We start from the raw sequence: 19,283 nt of genomic DNA, 5'->3' as shown, positions 1-19,283 counted from the left end.
CTCTGCCGGCACCCACAGGACGGTGACTGAGGCCTCCACACTCCTCAGCATGGATCCCAGCTCCCACTCAGATCTGGGGCCACAGACACCTCTCCCACCCCCTGCTGCCCCTGTGAGCAAGCTGTTCTTGTGAAACGTGGTCATAGTTTGTTAGGAGGATCTGTTTTCTATGGGGATACAAACCAGTGTTGATACCAATACACACACATGTCCAACCATGGGTGGAAAGGGAAGGGACAGTAGTTCTGGGGTGTCTTTGCAGACCCGTAGGCCCCTAACGCCAGTCCCCACAGCCACAGCCAGATGGGTCCTCCTCCCTCAGTTGAACGAGATGCTGCTGCACAGAAATCCCACAAGTTCCACAAAGGGGCCCAACTGTCCTTTCCCTTATACACACCTTTAACGGGTGCCCCATGAATTTCCCCACACCCATTCCCCTTGTAGCACCCTCATTAGGATTAAGAGGTAGCGGCCTCCACCACTCTCCACATTGCAATAATCCCAGTGGGACTAGAGGATGCTCCCGCTACGATGAGGCAGACAGTCCTGTCCCCATGGCCAAGATTTTTCCTCTCTGGTCAGGCCACCCACACAGGAAACCCTGGATGAGCGGAGGGTCATCCCAGCGCCGTCGCCTGGCCACTTCAGGGAAGCAGAGAGAAGCTCCATAATGACAAGGGCTGTCTCCAGGCTCCATCCTAGAAACTGGTGAGTGTCCAGAGGGCGGAAAGGCACAAAAGCAGCTCTGCCTCCCCAGAAGGTTCAGGGATGCAGCAGATGGTACAGGTGCCCCAGAAGGGCCCTAGCCAAGCAGGCGTTAGAGAAGGGCATGATGAGGGGGTCCCTGGGGCAAGTGAGAGCTGTGCGTTCCCAGGAGCAGCCTGAGGAGTCCTTGTCTATGTGGAGGAAAGGTGTGGCCACCTGTAGATCCAGAGCTCCTGTGACCTCCCTCATCCTTCCTTCCTCTCAGGATCGCTCTCTGTGGAGCAGCTCAACACCAACAAGATGACAGTGGCCTGAGAGCATTTCCCACGAAAACGATCTTTGTTCACAATTTACATACATCACTCCAAAGGTCCTCCTCCCACCCACACCTGGCCACACCCACCTCCCCCACCTCCCTAACCCCCCACAATCCCGCTCCCCCTCCCCACCCTGGTGGTCCTGCCCACCCTCCCTTCCCCCCACATCATCCAGGATCAGCACTGGGAGGAGGAGGAGCCCTAGGCTCCCCTGGAGGGCTGGCCCAGCTGTTCCCTACTGGCTGCAGTGCTGCTTCTTCCTCCACCCACGCTTCTCTGTGACAAACGGGTCACGTTTTCTCTTTCTGGTCTGTGAGGGGTGAGCCAGCCCCAGAGCCAAGGCTGGCCTCCCAGAGACGCCGAGGCCAGCCCCGGGGATGGGCAGCTTCTCAGCAGCGGCTGGGCGTCCACACAGAGCCCACTTCCTCGACTTGGGAGCGGCTGGTGGAGCTGGGCTGAGGCCTCTTCTCTGAGAGGAGGGGGCCTAAGGAGCACTCTGGGCCCCCCAACCTCCAGGGGAGGCCAGGCCTGAGGCATGCACAGGACTCTGGGACAGCCAGAAAGGCAGCAGGCTCTGCAGAGAGCCAGAGAGGAAGGCCAGGCTGGAGAGCTCCTCCTCGTCCTCACTGGACCCGTCCCTGGGCCCTCGGGCCTCCCGAACAGGAGAGGCCTCTCTGAGAAGAGATGCATCCCTGGGTCCCAGGAGAGGGCCAGTGCGCCTTTGATCCTGGGGAGGGGAGGGCCGTCCGGCCCGGAATGGAGAGACCTCCTGATGTCCTCGACAGGGAACAAAGACTTTGGGCCTACACAGGTCAGTGTCTGTTTGGATGAGCCTATGAAGAGCCTCAGAATCAATCTCTGGTGGGCAGGCTTCATCACTGACCCCTAGATGGGGGTCTTGGTCGTGCCTGTGGGCACCTTGGCTGGCGTCAGACTCAGAAGGACCTGAGCGCATTCCGGGTGCACTGTTGACTCGGGGCTGCCCGCACACCGTCGTCCTCTTTCAAGGCCAGGAGTCGTTTCTGCACCAGCTGGTAGGAGGGAGGAGGACAGTGACGACTCCACACACACGTGTGAGAGGAGGAGCACTGGGCAGTGGGACAATGGCCCTGGGGGGGAGGAGGGGACGGGCGACCCCAGGACTCGAATCCAAATACAGACACTGTGGCAGTCCTGCCATCCTCCTGCACCTGATTCCCAGCTTTGTGTCTTTCCCACCCCTCCCGGATGCCCATCCTCTCCTTCCTTTCACCCTGCACTGCACCCACCCCAAAACGGGCCCTTCCCCATGCCAGGCGTCCCAGGCAGGGGAGGGATGGACAGTGCTATGTGGCCCTCCTGTTCTGGGGCCCTACCTCTCCCCTGTTCACTGGGGTCCCTCCGTGCCCTGGTCTTCCTGGGTGTCTCTTGTGTCCCCTGTTCTACCGGGGATCCCTCCCTCCTCTGGCTCCCCTGGGTCATCTGGGTTCCTCTGTTCCCTGGATCACCTGGGTTCCCCCTCCCGTGGGGTCCCCTGGCTCCCTGAGTGTCCCTCTCCCTCCCCTGACTCACTTCTTCGGGGGTGAGCCCTTCCTCCTGCTCCAGCTCCTTCTCCAGGGCCAAGAGATCCAGCTGTGGGTCTGGGGAAAGCAAATATGCCAGGAATCCAGGGTGAATGACTGCCTCCACCTAGAACAGAAAGAAGAGGCTGTGAGCATCCTTGGCCAGGAGTGGCCTGTGAGGCAAGAAGACCAGGAGGGAAAGTGAAAAGCAGAGACCCACCCCACTCTCCTCCACAAGGCAGGGATGGTCAGCACACACACACACACACACACACACACACGCACACGCACACATGCACATACACAGTCACACACAAAAGAGCACATATACAGAGGCACAAACACAGACACAAAGGCATACACACAGATAGACACAAACATATACACACAAACATCTGCGTAAACCTCCCCTAACACCAGGCTCAGGAACAAGGAGCTGAGCTTAAGTCCCAACGGCCTGAGCAGAACCCAGATCTTGGGTGCTGAGTGTTCCATGCCCTGGCATCTTGTAGACCCCAGTCTCCAGGCCTAGCCTACTTTGGTGACAAAGTCCTCCTGGGAACACAGCTTGTCAATGTAGTTTAAGAGATCCGGGTCCGAGTAGGTGCCGTCCTCTTCCTGCTGCATCTCATTTCCGTCCTCTCCCCTTTCTCCATCTGAGTCGCCTGTGGCTGAGTGGACGGGCCCCACCAGCGCCTCCATGATGTCCATATACTCCCTCACAGCCTCAGGTGGAATCTCCTCGGGTGCCTTGGGCTCCGGGGGTCGCTGGGACCTGTGTGGCTTCGGGTGGGAGGGCTGGGCGCTGGGGCCGGACATCCTGGGAGCACAGGCTGAGGCAGAGCAGGAGGAAGGGAAGGAAGGTGAGGGGCTCCCGGTCCACCTCCTGACCACCGAGCGCACGCTGGTGAGGGCATTGTTGGGGGACATTGATGTGGGTGTGGGGGTTCAGGGCCACCTGAAACCTCATGCACAGTTGGAGGGGGGAGGTAAGGGGGGCATCTAAGAGAGTCACATGTAAGGAAGTGGGGAACCTCCAATTTTCCAGGGGTGTCCCCATCAAGCCCACTTCTTAGGCAGACTTGGTGTGCAGTCCTTTGACAGGGAGGTGTGAGAGAAGTTACAAAATTGACCAAGTCAATACCCCGTAGTGACAAAGGGCATCTGACACCCCACCCCCGCACCCCCCGCCTCGGTGGCTGTTTTGCTTGAAAGACCAGTGCCCCTGTCTTGAAGGAAAATGATCCACATGGGAACAGTGGCCAACCCTAGGCCCCTGTTACCTGTGCGTTCAACTCCAGTGGGAACCTGGGTGGCTGGCTGAAGGCCCACTTTCGGGGCTGGGGGCCCCCGAGGATCCAGCTTCGGTGGGGCTGGAGGAGGCAGGCCCTGCGTGCACTGCATCCACTGCAACTGCTGAATCTGCATCTCCTCCTCGGCCTCAAATTCCGTGAACCTGGGGGGTGACGGAGGCACAGGCCACCCTGAGAAAATGGCCTGGGTTCTGGAGCCCAACAAAGGCAGCCAAGAATGAGGGATTGGGAGAGGATGTGCCTTGGCGCTGTCAAGGCCCTGCAAGGTGCTGTCCACAGCAGAGAGCTGCTCCTGGAACTGATACAAGATCTGGGACCCTTCCTGCCTCACCAGCACTGGAGAGCATTCAACAGCATAGAGCCAGGTCGCTGCATTGAACCAGGTCAACGGGACACGTGGCTGACCCAGGGGGCACCCTCCTCATGCCCCCCATCCAGAGCCACATGAAGGGCTGACAGCCAGAGTCTGGAACAGGCATGTGTTCCCCACAGGGGTCCTTGCCCGAATCCAGGACCCTGGGTTGGGACTGAGAGTCCTGGAACATAGACCTGGAGACAGGGCTCAGGACAAGCTGGACGATGTGGATGCTGAGCTTAGAGGACAGGCCTTCCTTTCCTCTGAGAGGCGCTTGTTTGTTTGGTTTTGTTTCTTAAACCAAGGGGATTACCGTGGAGCAAACACTGGAAGGTCCAGAGACCTTTGGGCTGACGACAGCTGGCTTCCCCAGCCCCTTCAGGGATGCCAGGGTACCCACTCAGGCCACTTTTCATGAGGAGAGGGGGTCCCAAATCTATGTCAGTGGCCGCCGTCAGCCACCATGAAGGAAGCAGCAGGCTGGCGGGTGGAGCTCTTTCCCCGGCCCAGCCCATATGGCCGGAGTTGGACCCCTACTGGACTCACAGCTTCACCCTGCCCCGTCCTGAGACCTTCATGTCAGGGGAGGGCAGAGCTCCTGGTGGAGGAAGGACAGAAGACCCAAACTCTCAAGGTGAGGGAGGGGTTTCTGGAGGACTGTAGGGCCTCTGGGCTGCGGGGTCCCTGTTCCGAGCGACAGCCCTTCTCCTTTGTCCTCTCTGATGAGCACCCCCACGGCCAGACCCTGCCCTCACCCACTCGCCTCACCCTCCACGCAGCCCCTGGGCCCAGGACGCTGACTCACTTTTGCGCCATCTCGTAGTAGATCATCCGGTCAGAGTTGCTAATGTGCTGCCATTCCTGCACGGCCCTGCACAGTCCCTCCTCCAGCTTCATGGTCGGCTTCAGGTGGGCCAGGGATCGAAGCGCTGGGCTGTAAGCACTCGGGGTCAGTCTCCGTGCCCAGGTCAGCCCCCACCTGCCTGACCCCACCCGCCAATGTGGACCACACATCACTCAACACAGCATGACTGAGCCACAGGAGGGTGAGAGGCAGGTGTCTGGGACGTGGCAGAGACAAGCCTTCCCGGCTACGGCCGTCACCGCCTCACACTCCCTCGAGGATGACCATCCACTCCCAGGCCAGAGCTGGGACACTGTGCCTTGGGGAGCTCTTTTCCTCTTCAAGGCTGCCTTTTCATAATAAAAATCACTATCATCAGTGAGGCGTGGCATGTGCCAGGCAATCTGCTCACACTTCATAGATTAGCCCAAGGAGTCTTCTGCACGGTCCTCTGAGTGAAGTGTGATTGTCCCCTTTTTACGAGGGACCGCAGGTTTAGGATGGAAATGCCTGCCAGGCTCACAAATCTAGCGGGAGAGAGCCCACGCCCTTAGGAGAGCTCTACCATCACCCTGTTCCTACTGGAAGTCTCCACAACAACGAAGTCCAGGCGTGCATTAAGCACACTCCGGGGCCCCGCCCTCCTCCCCCTCCTCCGAAGTGACCTCCCCCGGCCATGTACACTCAAGTCCTGTATGAAAGGAGACGGCAGCACAGGAGAGTGTGGCATCCACTCCTTGGCTCCTCAACGTACACCACGACCCTCTCTGACTGCAAGTCGTCAGGCCATATGACATTGAGAATCATGGAAGAACAAGCTGGCTAGACTCACAGGGGGGTGGGGTCAGTCGAGATAAGGCACATTTCAGTCATGATGTCAGGGACTGGCAGGCTCGCCCGTATGGCCGACAATGTGCCTTCCCATGGCATGGACATCGCCCTCACACCTTGCTTCCAGGATCCCTAGAAACCTAACCTGCGAGTCCATCCCCAGTTCCTCTTTATCTAAGAGCTCCGATAAGCTCACGACCCCCGGAGCGTTCACTCACATGAGAAAGCAGGAAAGAGCTTCCGCATCAGGACTCTGGGGAAGGTGTCTCCGGGCCAGTGGCTTGAGGCGCTGCCACCGTCGGAAGTTACTGTACACGCTCTGGTGGTTCGAGCAGTCCTCCTGCGAGGCGTAGGGCTGGTTGGTGTCCAGGCTGCCCTCCCTGGAAGTGCCGTGTGGCCATGGCCCAGAGTTCACCGGGCGAATGTTAGGGGCCATCTGGGCAGCTGGTGGTGGAGCTTGAGGAGGAAAGCCTGGGGTCCAGCCTCCCCTGCCAGCCTGAGTAACTCCAACAGCTGGAGCAGTCACAATGGTCTCCATCGCAGGGGTGGCTAAGAATATGGGTGCAGGACATGCAGCACTCCCGCTGAGGGCCCCTGGAGCGCTCCAGTTGAGGGGGCCCTGAGGAACGATAAACGTCGGAGTCTGGGGGGCCTGCACTGGCCTCCCTTGTGACCTGACTCGGACAGTGAAGTTGCAAGCCCCAGGGGCACGGGGGCCACAGCCACCGTTAGCCACCAAAGGCATCCTGGGGAAAGCCGGCAGCAGCAGGCCGCTGCCAGGAGGGAATGCGGGGGCGATGAGAGGTGGCAGGTGCTGCTCCCAGGGGGGCCGGTGCTGGGCGCCAGGAATGGGTGGAGGAAAGGACACTGCCGTGAAAGTAGACAAGGAGGCACCGGGGTTCATGGGGACATCCGTTCCCAGCACTGCAGATGCTGTTGAGGCAAAGGAAAGGAGTGAATGGAGGAGGAGAATGGGCAAGTGGGACTGAGGCTTTCTGCGGCATCAGAGTGTAAATCACAGATGAGAGACACTTGGACAGGGGAAACTGCAGCGTGCAAATGTCTTCAAGTGATTTTCATGCCCTGACCTCCAGTTGAGAATTATTCCACTGGTGACCCCACGCCCATCCACCAAGCTCCCTGACCCCTGCCTGCCAAGAAGAAATTGCCTCAGCAAGAACTCACTTGGAGAGCCTCCCTAAGGCACACCCTGGCACCTAAGCCTCACAGGCTGTCTCCCAAGACCTGGAGCTGTGTGGACATCCGCTCTGTGAGAAATGCCCCTCGGCCGGCGTACTAGCAGGTAGGGGCCTTCTGCAAGGTAAGTTCTAGGCCCCCAAAGGCCCTTTGTGGACAGGCACTGTGTGAAATATTAGGGCCCCACCTCCTCCTCAGTCCTCCTTTTCCTGATGCTCAGTATAAACCCCCTCTTTCTTTCCTAGCCTCACAAAACAAAACAAAATGCTGGAAAATATCTCTAATGGAATCCTGATACAAACCCATGACACTGGCCCAGAAAGCACCTGCATCTCAGAACAACCCACAGCAGATACGTAACATGGGCCAGGTCCTGCCACCCCCTCCCCAGTGCCCAGAGTCACTGTCATCAGTCAGGAGTTCTGTTCCTAGGGGCTTGGGGTGGTCTCAGAAGTAGGCACGTGTCCCTTAGATTCTGTCATTTCACAGCCAGTGATGGCTGCAGAGGATTAAACAAGGGCCAGGGAATTGTCATGTTACATTGGTCGTGGGAGTACAGACCGCCTGTGGTCCTTTCCCTTCCAGCTCCCAATAACGGAGAGACAATCTGAGATGCAGGCATAAGCCAGATGCCATGGTGATCAAGTTGTCTGAAACACATCCCCGTTCAGGAGAACAAGGTACACACCACGGTGCACCTAACGAACCAGAACAGATGTCATAGGACGTTTAACAGTAACACAGAAGATCATCTGCCTGATCCTGGGCTACACTCCTTCCCCCTTGAAAAGAGGAAGCAGCCTTCATAGACATTCCACCCGAACCAACCCCACTCCACATCTGTTCCCTGTCCATGAAGGAGTGACATGAAATAGGAACAAACTCTTCCTCTCAAGGCAGCCTGAGGGTCCACCATGAGATACTGGACAAGATGAAGTAGGTCTGAAGTACTGCCATTCCACAAAAGGAAGAACAATTCAGAGCAACTCAGAACCTGAGCCCTCTGTTGCCTGAAGTTACACGTAACGGTTGCCCATCCCCTGTTGAATCCAAGGCAACAGTTACCTGAACTGAGAAGTGAGCTCTGGGCTGGGAGGAGTGGACCAGGTGTGGGCTGCGGCAGTTAGAGTAACCCCCTGCCTAGCTCTCGGAGAGGACACTTCACTGCAGCTCTGGCCACACACAGCCCCATTGAATAGTTTTCTCACCAAGACCATCTCTCCCCACGGCCCCCTGAGATACAGTATGCTCCTGTTTAAATCCCTTTGAAAGATATGGTGAGGCAAGCTTCAGGTGCCTCAGGAACACAATACAGCTCTAGGCTTTCCTCATGACCCTCCCTGTGTCACCACCAGGACATCACACACATCCTTACACACACGTTTCAAAGTGGCTTGTCTCCCTTCTAGAAAGAATCAAACTGTCTGCTGCCATCCTTTCTCCATAGCCAGGGCAATTCCTCTTGATCCACCTCCAACGACCCCTCCTCCCCAGGGCAGTCTCAGGTTTCTTCAGGCTCCCCAGTCTCCCCAGGTGAAATGTCCTTTGTGCGTCCAGTGCTCTCTTCTCCCTCTACTTCAGTCCAACTATGTGCCCACAGTTAAGTGTAACGTGTGAACCCGAAGGATGTGAGGATGGCAGGGTCTCTGAGAACACACCCCCAGCCTATAGACTTACCTCCTATTGAAGTCATCCTGCAGGCTTGGGCACGGACTACTGCTGCCTGGAAGCCTCAATGAGAAAAGTCAAGACCAGGAGCCAGAGAGCGACCTGCTTCAGCAAACGCTCGGGATCCAAGTCAACGAGGGACACGTTTGAAAGTAAACAGGAAGATGCGGGCTGAACCGTTCTGCGGTGGGGGAGGGGCAGAGGGCACGTGGGTCGGGGTGGCGTGCGCCGGGGGGACATTCCACGAGGGATCTGGCAGGTAGGCAAGAACCGGAAGTTCCTTCCACCTCCCACAGTGGCAACACAATTGGCGTGTGCCTCTTTAGGCAGTTTATAAACTGTTGTTTTGATACACGGCACCGAGGTTGACCATGACAGCCCCTTCCTTTCCTTTCACGTCTTTATCCATCAACCTAGGTTTTTTGTTTTTTGTTTTGGTTTTTTTTTTGCGGTACGCGGGCCTCTCACTGTTGTGGCCTCTCCTGTTGCGGAGCACAGGCTCCGGACGCGCAGGCTCAGCGGCCATGGCTCACGGGCCCAGCCGCTCCGCGGCATGTGGGATCTTCCCAGACCGGGGCACGAACCCGTGTCCCCTGCATCGGCAGGCGGACTCTCAACCACTGCGCCACCAGGGAAGCCCTGGAGCTTTTATAATGAAGGAAAACTTAAATGATTTGCAACCAATAACTTCATACTAGAGGAATGGTGAGGCAAAATATTGTACCCAGGCACTCGAGAAAGGCAGGCTTCCTTGTTGCTTCCTCCCTTTGTTCAGTCATTCAACCAATTATTTACAAGATTCTCACTCATAATTCTGATACAGTATTTGAAGGACTCTTCTCAAGGCCACTGATACAAAAATTGCACTGTGCAAAAATTAGCCAGTCCCAATTCTGCAATCACTTTTGTAATACTTCAAAATCCTACACCCCACAGACAGAGATAAGCAAATTAGACCAAATCTAATTTGGGAAGACCAGTCACAGGAGGGAGTATCTAAAAGTCCTTTGGATCATGATCTCTGACTATTCCTGCACAGAATTTGGGGGCGGGCATTGACTACTGACAAAAAAACATCTCTGGACATGCATCACAAAACTTAGAAGACAGTTCATTTCCACTCAATCACGAAACATTAAAGAAACGAAGAGATACCATGTTTGTGTCTTGTGGAGTTTTCAAGTCTGCACTTGGAGGCGCTTAGTGCTGTTACAGGTGAGGGGTCTTCAGAGGCATCCTGTTGAGTGAGAAATGCTCTAATCTTGCATTTGACCAGAAAGCGGATCTGATGATTGAAGTTTCTTTGGGAAGTATTACAAAGTCAGGTCAGTAAGTTGATCCCGCTACTATTTTTGTTGTTGTTGTTTTTTTATTGTCAACTGAAATTCTGCAAGATATTATAAAAAAGGAGGGAGGGAAAGTCAAATTGTTCCCATACTACCTGTTGAAATTGGCCCAGATTGTCAACTCTTTCTCAAAATTATTAAAAAAAAAAAAACCCAAAACCGTACAAAGGAAACACCTGTGAACACTGAGAAAAAATATTGCAGTAGAGTAAATGCGTTGGAAAAACTCTAGGAACCGAGTCAGGAGACAGTATCTTAAGAGTGTTTCCCAGGTCTGAAATTCTTTGCTAGCATTGTTCTTTAACGGAAACTTCAGGTGTGCTAGGAAAAAGGACCTACTGTTTTTTGAAAGGCATTAACAAGAACCAAGGAACTGCAGTCCAAAAGGCATGAAAGTACTTGCCCCAATTTGAGGCTACTGTGCTTACAGCGGAGCTCTCCAGAACTCTTTGTAGCTAAGTGCATGGGTTTCACGAGTGCAATATAAAACTCACGAGTGCACATTTCACAAGAGCTGGTCTTAAGAAGAGACCGTCACGAAGGTTCCCGGCGAGGAGCGTCGCCAGAGAAGTTCCGCAGCGTGCCCGAACCTCCATTTCTCTCCTCTCCTGCAGAGACCTCCGAGGCCCGCGCACCCCGCGCCTGCACGCCCGCGCATGCCTGCGCACGCCCACTGGGGCGGGTCTCTCGGGCAAGCGGACCGCCGTCCTCCAATGGCTCCCGGCGTCTGTTGGGGTAGTTTGCTCCGGAAGACAGGAGCGCATGCGCGAGCGCGGAGGGTGGGGCCCCAATGGCTGTCCGGCGGGGGAGGGGCGTGTCATGGCGGCCTCTAGAGTCAATTCTAGGAATCCTGAGGTAAGGGGTACGGGGACTTTTCACCCCTCAGGTGTCACCGCTCTGCGCTGTTGTTCACCTTGTGGGTTATTTGTGCCCTTGTCCCTGTAAGGAGACTCCCCACAATGTGGATTCACGCCCCCATAGAGCTCGATTCCCTTGAGATGTTTACCCCAGGATTATCGGCACCACTGGGGAGCCGGCTGCATGAAGGGTTCAGTGATTGCGGGGCCTACAGTGGGGGGTAAATAGCGTGTGCGAGCTATTAAACAGGTGCCGTTCTAGTCTGCGCGTTGTGAAGAGTACAAAAGCTAGAGGGAAGTTCTTGCGAGTTGAAAACCCTCATCTGGTTCCGAAGGTGTAGCTCAGGTGATTGGAAAATGAGTGAAGATGGAAGGAACACACTCATCGTTTCACTAGTGTCTTCCTTCTTATCATAAAAACATCAGTCAACACTTATGTTCAAACTGCATTCTTTTGTCAGTGATGCGAGCAACTTTGCTGAATGTGGTAATAAACATGTATTTGTAGTCTGGTGTCAAATCATGATTGATTTGCAAGCATAGATGGGGTCTGTACATATTTAATTGGTTGGTGGGAATCTGATATGTAGTCAAATATGTGGGTTGGTTTTGTCCGTGGATATTTGTGTTTGAAGGGAGGTCATGCCTGTGTTTTTGTGAAAGTGTGTAAGAGTGAGTGTTGTATTTGGAGGGTGTTGAGATGTGACGCAGGCATACTCAAGGAGTTGGTGGTTAGGTGTTTGTAATTTGGTGTTTGGGGAATATGTTTACATGTGTTTTTTTCACCCATGAATTTGGGGATTTGTGTGTGTCTCATGGTGGATTTGGAAGGATTATCTGCATATGCATAAGGGCAATGTCAGGAAAAGTAATGGTGTATATTACTTTGGGTGTCCAGTCTGTTTATTTTGTATATTTGGGGAATGTAGGCTGATCATTTGTGTATTCAGGGCATGTTGTATGGTTATGGGGTGTTTGTGGGTGTGCATTTTCAGGAGCTGTCTATGTATATTTGGATGTGTAGAGGGCAAGTCTGTGACTCTTTTATGGGGCTGGTGGATGTTGAATGTGTAGGTATGTTGTGTTTGTATGATCCTGTATTCTGCAAGATGGCAGAGTTAATTCTGTGTGAGAGGTTGGGAATGTGGGGTTATGTATACGCCAGTAGTGTGGTACTGTGTGTGTATTTGGAACAAAGGGCGTATAGGGTGACATTATTGCCTATTTGTAGTGTACTGGGTAATTGTGGTTCTATTTGGGACTTGTGGAGAGTTGTGTGTTAAATGAGTTTGTGTGTGTGTTCAAGGGGCATGGCCACTTGGAGGAATATTTGCTGAGGCTGTGCATTTGTAATTTTCAGTAGGAGCCTCTTAGGCTTATGTATTTGGGGAAGTGAGTATATGTGTATCTGATAGAGAGGTGGGGGTTCTATGTTTCTACAGGGAAGATGGACAATTGCATTTATATGTATTAGAAATGTGTGATACGGGTATTTGTTAGTACTTGCATATGTGTGAGCTGGCTCCTGATAGCTAGGGATAATTTGATATATGGAAGTTGTTTCATAAATGGTTTGCTGGAGATATTTCCATGTATCTTACTTGTGTATTCTAAGCCGTGTGCGTGTCCATCATCAGGTGCATGCATTATCAAAGTTTGATCATAAGGTATGGAGTTGTTAGGAGTATTCAAAGTGTATTTCTTTGGAGAACGCTAGGGTGTTTATACATGTGTTTGGTAGGAGTAAGAGGTGGTCTGTCTATATATTCAGGGTGAGGGTAGAAATATATATATACACACACACATATACAGTTTATATGTTGGGGTAGTGGTGGGGAGCTTGTATTCTGAAGAGGTAGCATAATGTATAGTGTTTGGGAGGGGATCCGTATGATCAGGGGTTAGGAATATTTGCATGTGTGTGTCCATAGGTGTGTGAGAATTGTGTATGTATATTAGTAAGAGTGCAGAGGTTGCCGGTGTTTTTCTGTTTTGAGTGTGTCTGAGCATTTGGGGTGTATACTCATGAGTAGTTTGTGGGTGTGTGTATTTGTGATTTGTGAGTGTATCAGGAGGATTAGAGTCCTCTATGTGTCTATTTCAAAATGTAATGCCTGAAGAATTTAGTGGTGTTGCTTGTATGTGTGTTCTCAGTATTAGTGAGGTGGACTTATATGTACAGTTGACCCTTGAACAACACGGGTTTGAACCACACGGGTCCACTTATAGTGGATTTCTTTTTCGGTAAATACTACAGGACTAGTACAGGATCCATGGATGCAGAGCCACTGCATGGAGGGTTGGCGTCCTAACCCCCAAGTTGTTCAAGGGTCAGCTGTATTTGATAAGTATAGGTTATTTGTGTCTGTGTGTGTTTTTGAGATCCTGGGGCTTTTTGGGTATGTATTCTGCGAGATGTGAGAGTTTAGTTTGTGTGTTTGGAAACAAGTAGACTGTGTAGGTTATGTGTGTGTGCAGGAATCCTGGAGTATATGTATTTTAGGGCTGTGGGATTGCATATGGGTCTTTTTTGGGGTTGCACATGAGACAGTTGTGTACTTGGTGAGCCTGTGTGTTTAGGTACTCAGTGTGTACATCTGGATGGCATATTGGTTGCACATGTTTGTTTTCAGGCCCATGTTGTGTGTGTATATATAGTTGTAAGAGTGGAATGTGAATATTCAGGGTGAGTAAGGTTTCATCTGTAAAAATTTAGGTAGTAAGAGGTGGTCTGTTTGTGTATTTATTCAGGGTGAGGGTAGAAATGCACGTGTGTGTTCAGGATATATATATATATATATATATATATATATATATATATATATATATATATATATGTATATGTACAAACACATATGTATATCTGGTATCTTTTTGGTTATATATCTGTGGTGGGAGTTGAGGGTTCTACTTGGGGTGTAAGTGGATTCTGTGCACATATTCACAGGAAAAGGTATGGGATGTGCTGGAACTGGTTCATAGTATCTTGGGAGAGTCAATGGTGCATATCTCTTCCCAGCTCTGTGTTTAGTGATGTCAGGTGGGTAGCTTGAAATTGGTCATGCTGGGAATATTTATACCATGTAGATACCATAAGTGAAGTCTTTCCCGCCTTTCTCGGAGAGCTTTTTATCAATCACTTGCCAGCGTACCACTGATATGCATGTTTGGATGTATGTATGTATGAAGCAAGAATATTTGGGCATCGGTGGGTATGTATGGGACACTTATGTGAATTGTGAGTGGGGCATCTGGGGCTATGGGCCTTTGTATATGTGCATTGACCCTGGTAATTGTGAATCATTGCATTGCTCCTATCAGGTTGGTCTGTTCTTTAGGGCCAGAGAATCCCCAGAAATGTTGTTGATTCCCAGTAGAAATCATGCATATGGATACAGGGGTGTCTGTACCTTAGTCAGGTGGACACTCCTTCAGCATTTGTGTGGTCCTAGCATCTGGGTCCCTAGAAGGAGGGGCCTGGTGGACAGATGGCCATGCAGAGCAGAACCTTCACAGGTGTGTTGTTGGCGTGACAGGCAGCAATCAGAAAGTCATGGGGCTTCCCGGCTAGGAGGTCAGATGACCAAGGGCTCTCCCAGGAAAACCCCCTGAGAATCAGTTGGACAGCTACAGGCGTTACTGGCTCTTCTGTGGCACAGCTGACGTACAAGGACACCCTCCACATGGGGTCCAGAGCCATGTGTCCCTGAGCCCAACTGCCCCAGGGTGGTGGGAACTGTTGCGTATCAGGCTGGTCAACTGTATCACTAGGTCTCAACCAACCTGTCTCATGGAAACCTAAGACCTCACGGATAGGCAGGACCTCTAGGGATCACTGAGCTTACAAGGACAGAGGTAGGGAGGCTTTGTCACTGAGGGAGAGTTGGGGACTGAGACCTGGAGAGCCTGGGGCGTCCCACTCTGAGGAGATATGGCTCTGATGTTCCCAAACCCTTTAGACATGTTCTCTGTTCTTTTCTGAAGGCTCAAAATGCTTCTAGCAGTGGGAAGCTTATCTCAGTTTCATGTTTCTCTGATAGGATGAACTGACCCTTTTATTCACTATTCTACATCAAGCTGCAAACCCATCAGAGGGAACCATGTGATCACTGTAGCCACCAGCTGACCCCACAGCCACCTTGTGCCTCCCTTGGAGCCACCCAAGCATTTCTGCGCCTTCTTTATGGTGAGTCTTGTGGCCTTTTCTCTCTCATTGTGACTCCTCCTGCCAATAAAACATGCTGTGAATGTTAACAAAAGGAAGCCTCCACTAGAATTGGAGACTGGAAGGCCCATAGAGGGAGCTCTCATGCCGTGTCCCTCATCATCAATTACCCCCACAGGAAGAGGTCATTTACTGACCCCAAAGAGGAAGTGCAACCCCTTTACTACCCCAGCTGGAGGAGGGAAGACTTCCTTCCTGGCCAGCAACAAGATATAGAAAATAGAAATAGCTAATAGAAAATTCCGCAGTTTAGCCAATGAGACGCCATTGTCACCTGAAGTTTTACTTTCCTCCAGTGAACTTTCATTTTTTCCCTTGATGATGACTTTCTTTCCTTGTCCCACCCTCCTTACTATACAAGCCTTCTGGGACTTCCCTGGTGGTCCAGCAGCTAAGACTCCACGCTTCCAATGCACGGGGCATGGGTTCGATCCCTGGTCGGGGAACTAAGATTTCCACATGCCATGTGGCATGGCCAAAAAAAAAGAAAGCCTTCCATGTTGTGTAACCCGTTGGAGTATCTCCCTTTCTATCAGATGAGATGCTGCCTGATTCATGAATGGTTTAATAAAGCCAATTTATTCAAAATTCAAAGTAAATCTTCCAATTTACTCAGTTAAATTTTGTTTTTTAATACATTGGTGGCATGCAGAGGTGGCCACTAACAGTTTAATATGTATCCCTCCAGAAATGTTCTGTATAAAAATATGTGTGTGCACTTTTCTAAAATCCACTCTTATGATTGCTACTGCTAACAAGATGATTTTATGATTAAATGCTTATCTTTTAAAAAAGAAAAAGGTAAATATATTGGTGGCAGTGATGGGATCTGAAGCAAATTTCTGATAACATTTGGGACAAGGAGAAACAGGTGTGGTGCCCACAACTCCTTAGAGTTCACTGTCTTTCTGGCCATTCCTGAAGGTTGTTGGTAAGCTCCTCTTGGTTTGAGCTCCATTCTCTTTGCGTTTGTGCTCCCAATCTAATTGGCTTTCCTTTACAGGGCAGGTCAGTTTGGCTGGTAGAGGATTCTCCCTGAGGCCAAACCCCTAGCCTTTCAGATGGACATTCCCAGGACACAGTAACATCTCTTGGTGATTGCCAGTGTATTTTTGAGTGGTAAACCACAGCCCCTAATTTGTTCCCTGGACTCCACACTGCGCACTGCTGACAGTGTAGTCTGCACTCGCCCATCTGTTTGGAATCAGCCCCCAGTTTCCATGCTTGGAGCTGTTGGTGGCGGCTATAGTTCTCCATTTTGTTTGGAATCAGTTTGCAGTCCCCCTTCCTTGGGTTTTGCCGGTTGGATCTTTGTCCTCAGTCCAAGGATCCCTGGGAATTGGTGGTGGTGCATACCAGGCCTTCTTTTGTCCAGGACATAGTAACATCTCTTTGTTACTGCTGATATATTAAGGCGCAGTTTTCTTGTGTGTTCTTTGGGGTTGACAAAGCTAAGGAAATGAGATCTTTTATCACCAAAGAGTTGAGAATGCCAGCTTCTGGCACACCTGCTTATTTTATATTTAAGAACTATGGTCCTGGAGGTTGTAGATATTTAGAAAGATGACAAAATTATACTAATATTGATCTAGAATTACAGTGGTCATTGTGGGGCATGTTCCAGTTAGACAAGATTGTTCATTTAAGGAAAACACTAGAGAGCAAGGGTTCACAGATTGCACAGGGAGAATGAGATGCCTGCTTTACTCGGTATGTAAAAGTTTACAGAAGGTTTCAAGATTCCAAAATAGCTTCGTTTAGAGACTTAGAACAAAAAGCTAATGCAAAATTAAAGAGACAAAAGGTACCTGAAACAAAAGACCACTGGACGGATGTGACTGCAGATTTAACTCCTACTGTCCCCCCCTTTCCTTTTTCACCTGAGTACTCTTGTTTTACTCATTTTCTGTCTGAAATACTTTTCTATTCCAAAGAGAATATTTAACAATTGCCATTTAAAGTAAAACTACCTGAGGTTGCAGGTGAGCCCCCTCAGGTGTCCTTTACCTCTTGGTCAAAGATTGAACTGAGAACTGTAGTTAAAGAACTCTCTAAACCTAGGGAGGAACCCCCAACATTTTTTGAAGAATTTAGAGTCACTGTCAGGGCGTATGTCCCCAAACTGCTAGATCTTTATCCGCTTGTACACATGTTGGTAGGACTGGGTGAAATCCCAGAATGGATGTGGGAAGCAAAATGACATAATCCCTAGGATGATATTCAAGATCCTCAACCTAAAAAGGCTTGCAGAATAACAACTAACCTTTTATAAGCTATTCCTAAAATCTTCCCTGCTCACACTTGGTCTATTATTAATTGGCCTAATAATGATTGATCTATTATTCACTCGTACAAACAAAAGAGGGGTGAATCTGTGGAAGACTTTAGAGCCAGTTTGGCAGCTCTCTTTTTACAGCAGTTGGTGTTCCAAGGAATAAAAAGGCCACTCAGCCTGCTTTAACTGCCCTCTTTGTAAATGGATTATCTTCTGAGATTAGTGGATTGATAAAAGGGCAGAAAAGAGGGTGGGAGGCTCTAGGCCTCACTGAACTCGTGACTATAGCGGAGCATTTTGAAAGGACCCTGGAGTAAGACCACAAACAGAAATCCACCAAGCTCCTAGCCTTACAGTTACAATAGCTCTAAGGCAAGAGACACAAAATAACACCTGGGCCTCCCCCATTACAACCTCCTAGGGGTCCATGATCAATTCGATGACCCAAAGTTGATGTTTCATTTGTAATCAGTGAGGACACTGGAAAAAGAGGTGTCCTCAAAGGTCCTATGCAAACTCTTCACAAATGCTCTCATATCTGTCTCAAAGGGAGGGCCCCCCATGACCCTCTCCCCTAGTTGGCAGAACTCCAGAGGTTCTCTGGTCAACTATTACCAGCAATGACCTTAAACAGCCCAGAGGAAAATATAATGAAAAACTGCCAAATTTTAGTTGATACTGGAGCTATGCTTTCTACTTTAAACCCCACTCTCATATTTTACTTTGAAATCTACATTAAACTCTAACCCTAACTGTAAACATAATTACCTAACCCTTTAACACCCTACCCCTAGCCCTATCCAGAGCTGTGCTTTCTACTCTAAATCCCACCCTCAAAGAACAACAGGTCCCTCTGAGTAAAGAGGATGTTTCCATAGTGGGAGTACCTAATACAGTTCAGAGAGAATTTTTATCTCAACCAAGATTCCTTTTTGCTATGCAATATAGCCCCAGTTAATCTACTCGGTAGAGATCTCTTTTCTAACTTAAAAGGGTCGGTACATTTCGCCTCCAGTGGAGATCTCACCTTAAAATTTCCTGATCAGCCTGAACCTGATCATTTATGTTCCTTACAATCTGTCCTGGACATAAAAGCGGAAGTTCAACAAAAGTTCCCTAATTGGATGGAGATGCCTGCAATTTGGGGGGCTACTTCTGACAGTGTTAACATCAGAAGAATAAAAAAATGCAAACCTATAAAGATTCAGATAGATGTAGCTAAACCTCTCCCTAGGTTTCCTCAACAGCTATTAAAGCCTGCGGTCATACAAGGTCTCATAGCTATTGTAGAAGACTTAATTGCCCAGGAGGTAATCATTCCTGTACTCGTCCCGGCAGCATGCCAATCTTGCCTGGTTGGAAACCTGGCAGGATGGCGATTTGTCCAGGACTTGGGAGCTGTTAATAAAAATAGTTTTTCCCTGTTTTCCTGTTGTTCCAAACCTAGCCACCGTTCTGTCACAAGCTTCAACTGACTTGCAATGGTTTACTGTTGGAGACCTTTGTTCACCTTTCTTCAGCATCCCGGAGGCCCAACAGCCAATATCTACATGCCTTTACTTGGAACAATCAACAGTATACCTGCACTTTTATGCCTCAAGGGTTCACTGGGACCCCTTCTTTTTTCCTCCCAAGTACTTCACCAAGATTTAAGTACCCTCTAGTTCCCTGAGAAATCAGCCTTTTTACCATATGGAGATAACCTCCTGCTGTACTCAGCTACTGTAAAGATTCCATAAGGCTTTCATAAAAGATTCCATTTATTTGCTGCAACAGTTAGCTGAGAAAGAACACAAAGGAAAAATTACA

The 19,283-nt window shown here is 50.5% G+C and overlaps 1 protein-coding gene and 1 pseudogene across 1 annotated transcript; both read right to left on the bottom strand.

The window, feature by feature from the left end:
* Positions 1–1,257: 1,257 nt before the first annotated feature.
* On the bottom strand, positions 1,258–4,746 carry LOC132476333 (NUT family member 2G-like; annotated as a pseudogene).
* Positions 4,747–5,032: 286 nt separating this feature from the next.
* On the bottom strand, positions 5,033–7,764 carry LOC132476325 (NUT family member 2G-like). Its single transcript, XM_060078210.1, has 3 exons — positions 7,644–7,764; positions 6,125–6,839; positions 5,033–5,165 (listed from the first exon to the last, which is right to left on the bottom strand). Exons 1-3 carry the CDS (start codon positions 7,762–7,764, stop codon positions 5,033–5,035), a joined length of 969 nt encoding a protein of 322 aa, XP_059934193.1.
* Between the last annotated feature and the right edge of the window lie 11,519 nt (positions 7,765–19,283).

This window comes from Mesoplodon densirostris, chromosome 2 (assembly GCF_025265405.1).
Source record: "Mesoplodon densirostris isolate mMesDen1 chromosome 2, mMesDen1 primary haplotype, whole genome shotgun sequence".
NCBI lineage: Eukaryota > Metazoa > Chordata > Mammalia > Artiodactyla > Ziphiidae > Mesoplodon > Mesoplodon densirostris.
The sequence above is the reverse complement of the archived record's forward strand: the minus strand, read 5'-3'. Positions and strand labels throughout refer to the sequence as shown.

Excerpts from the sequence above, each read along its gene's own strand:
- LOC132476325 (XM_060078210.1), bottom strand. The coding sequence starts at position 7,764 with ATGTGTTTCAGACAACTTGATCACCATGGCATCTGGCTTATGCCTGCA. Across the intron at positions 6,840-7,643 it reads TCTGTACTCCCACGACCAAT|CATCTGCAGTGCTGGGAACG; the intron begins GTAACATGACAA and ends TTGCCTCAACAG. Across the intron at positions 5,166-6,124 it reads GCTCTTTCCTGCTTTCTCAT|CCCAGCGCTTCGATCCCTGG; the intron begins GTGAGTGAACGC and ends GAGTGCTTACAG.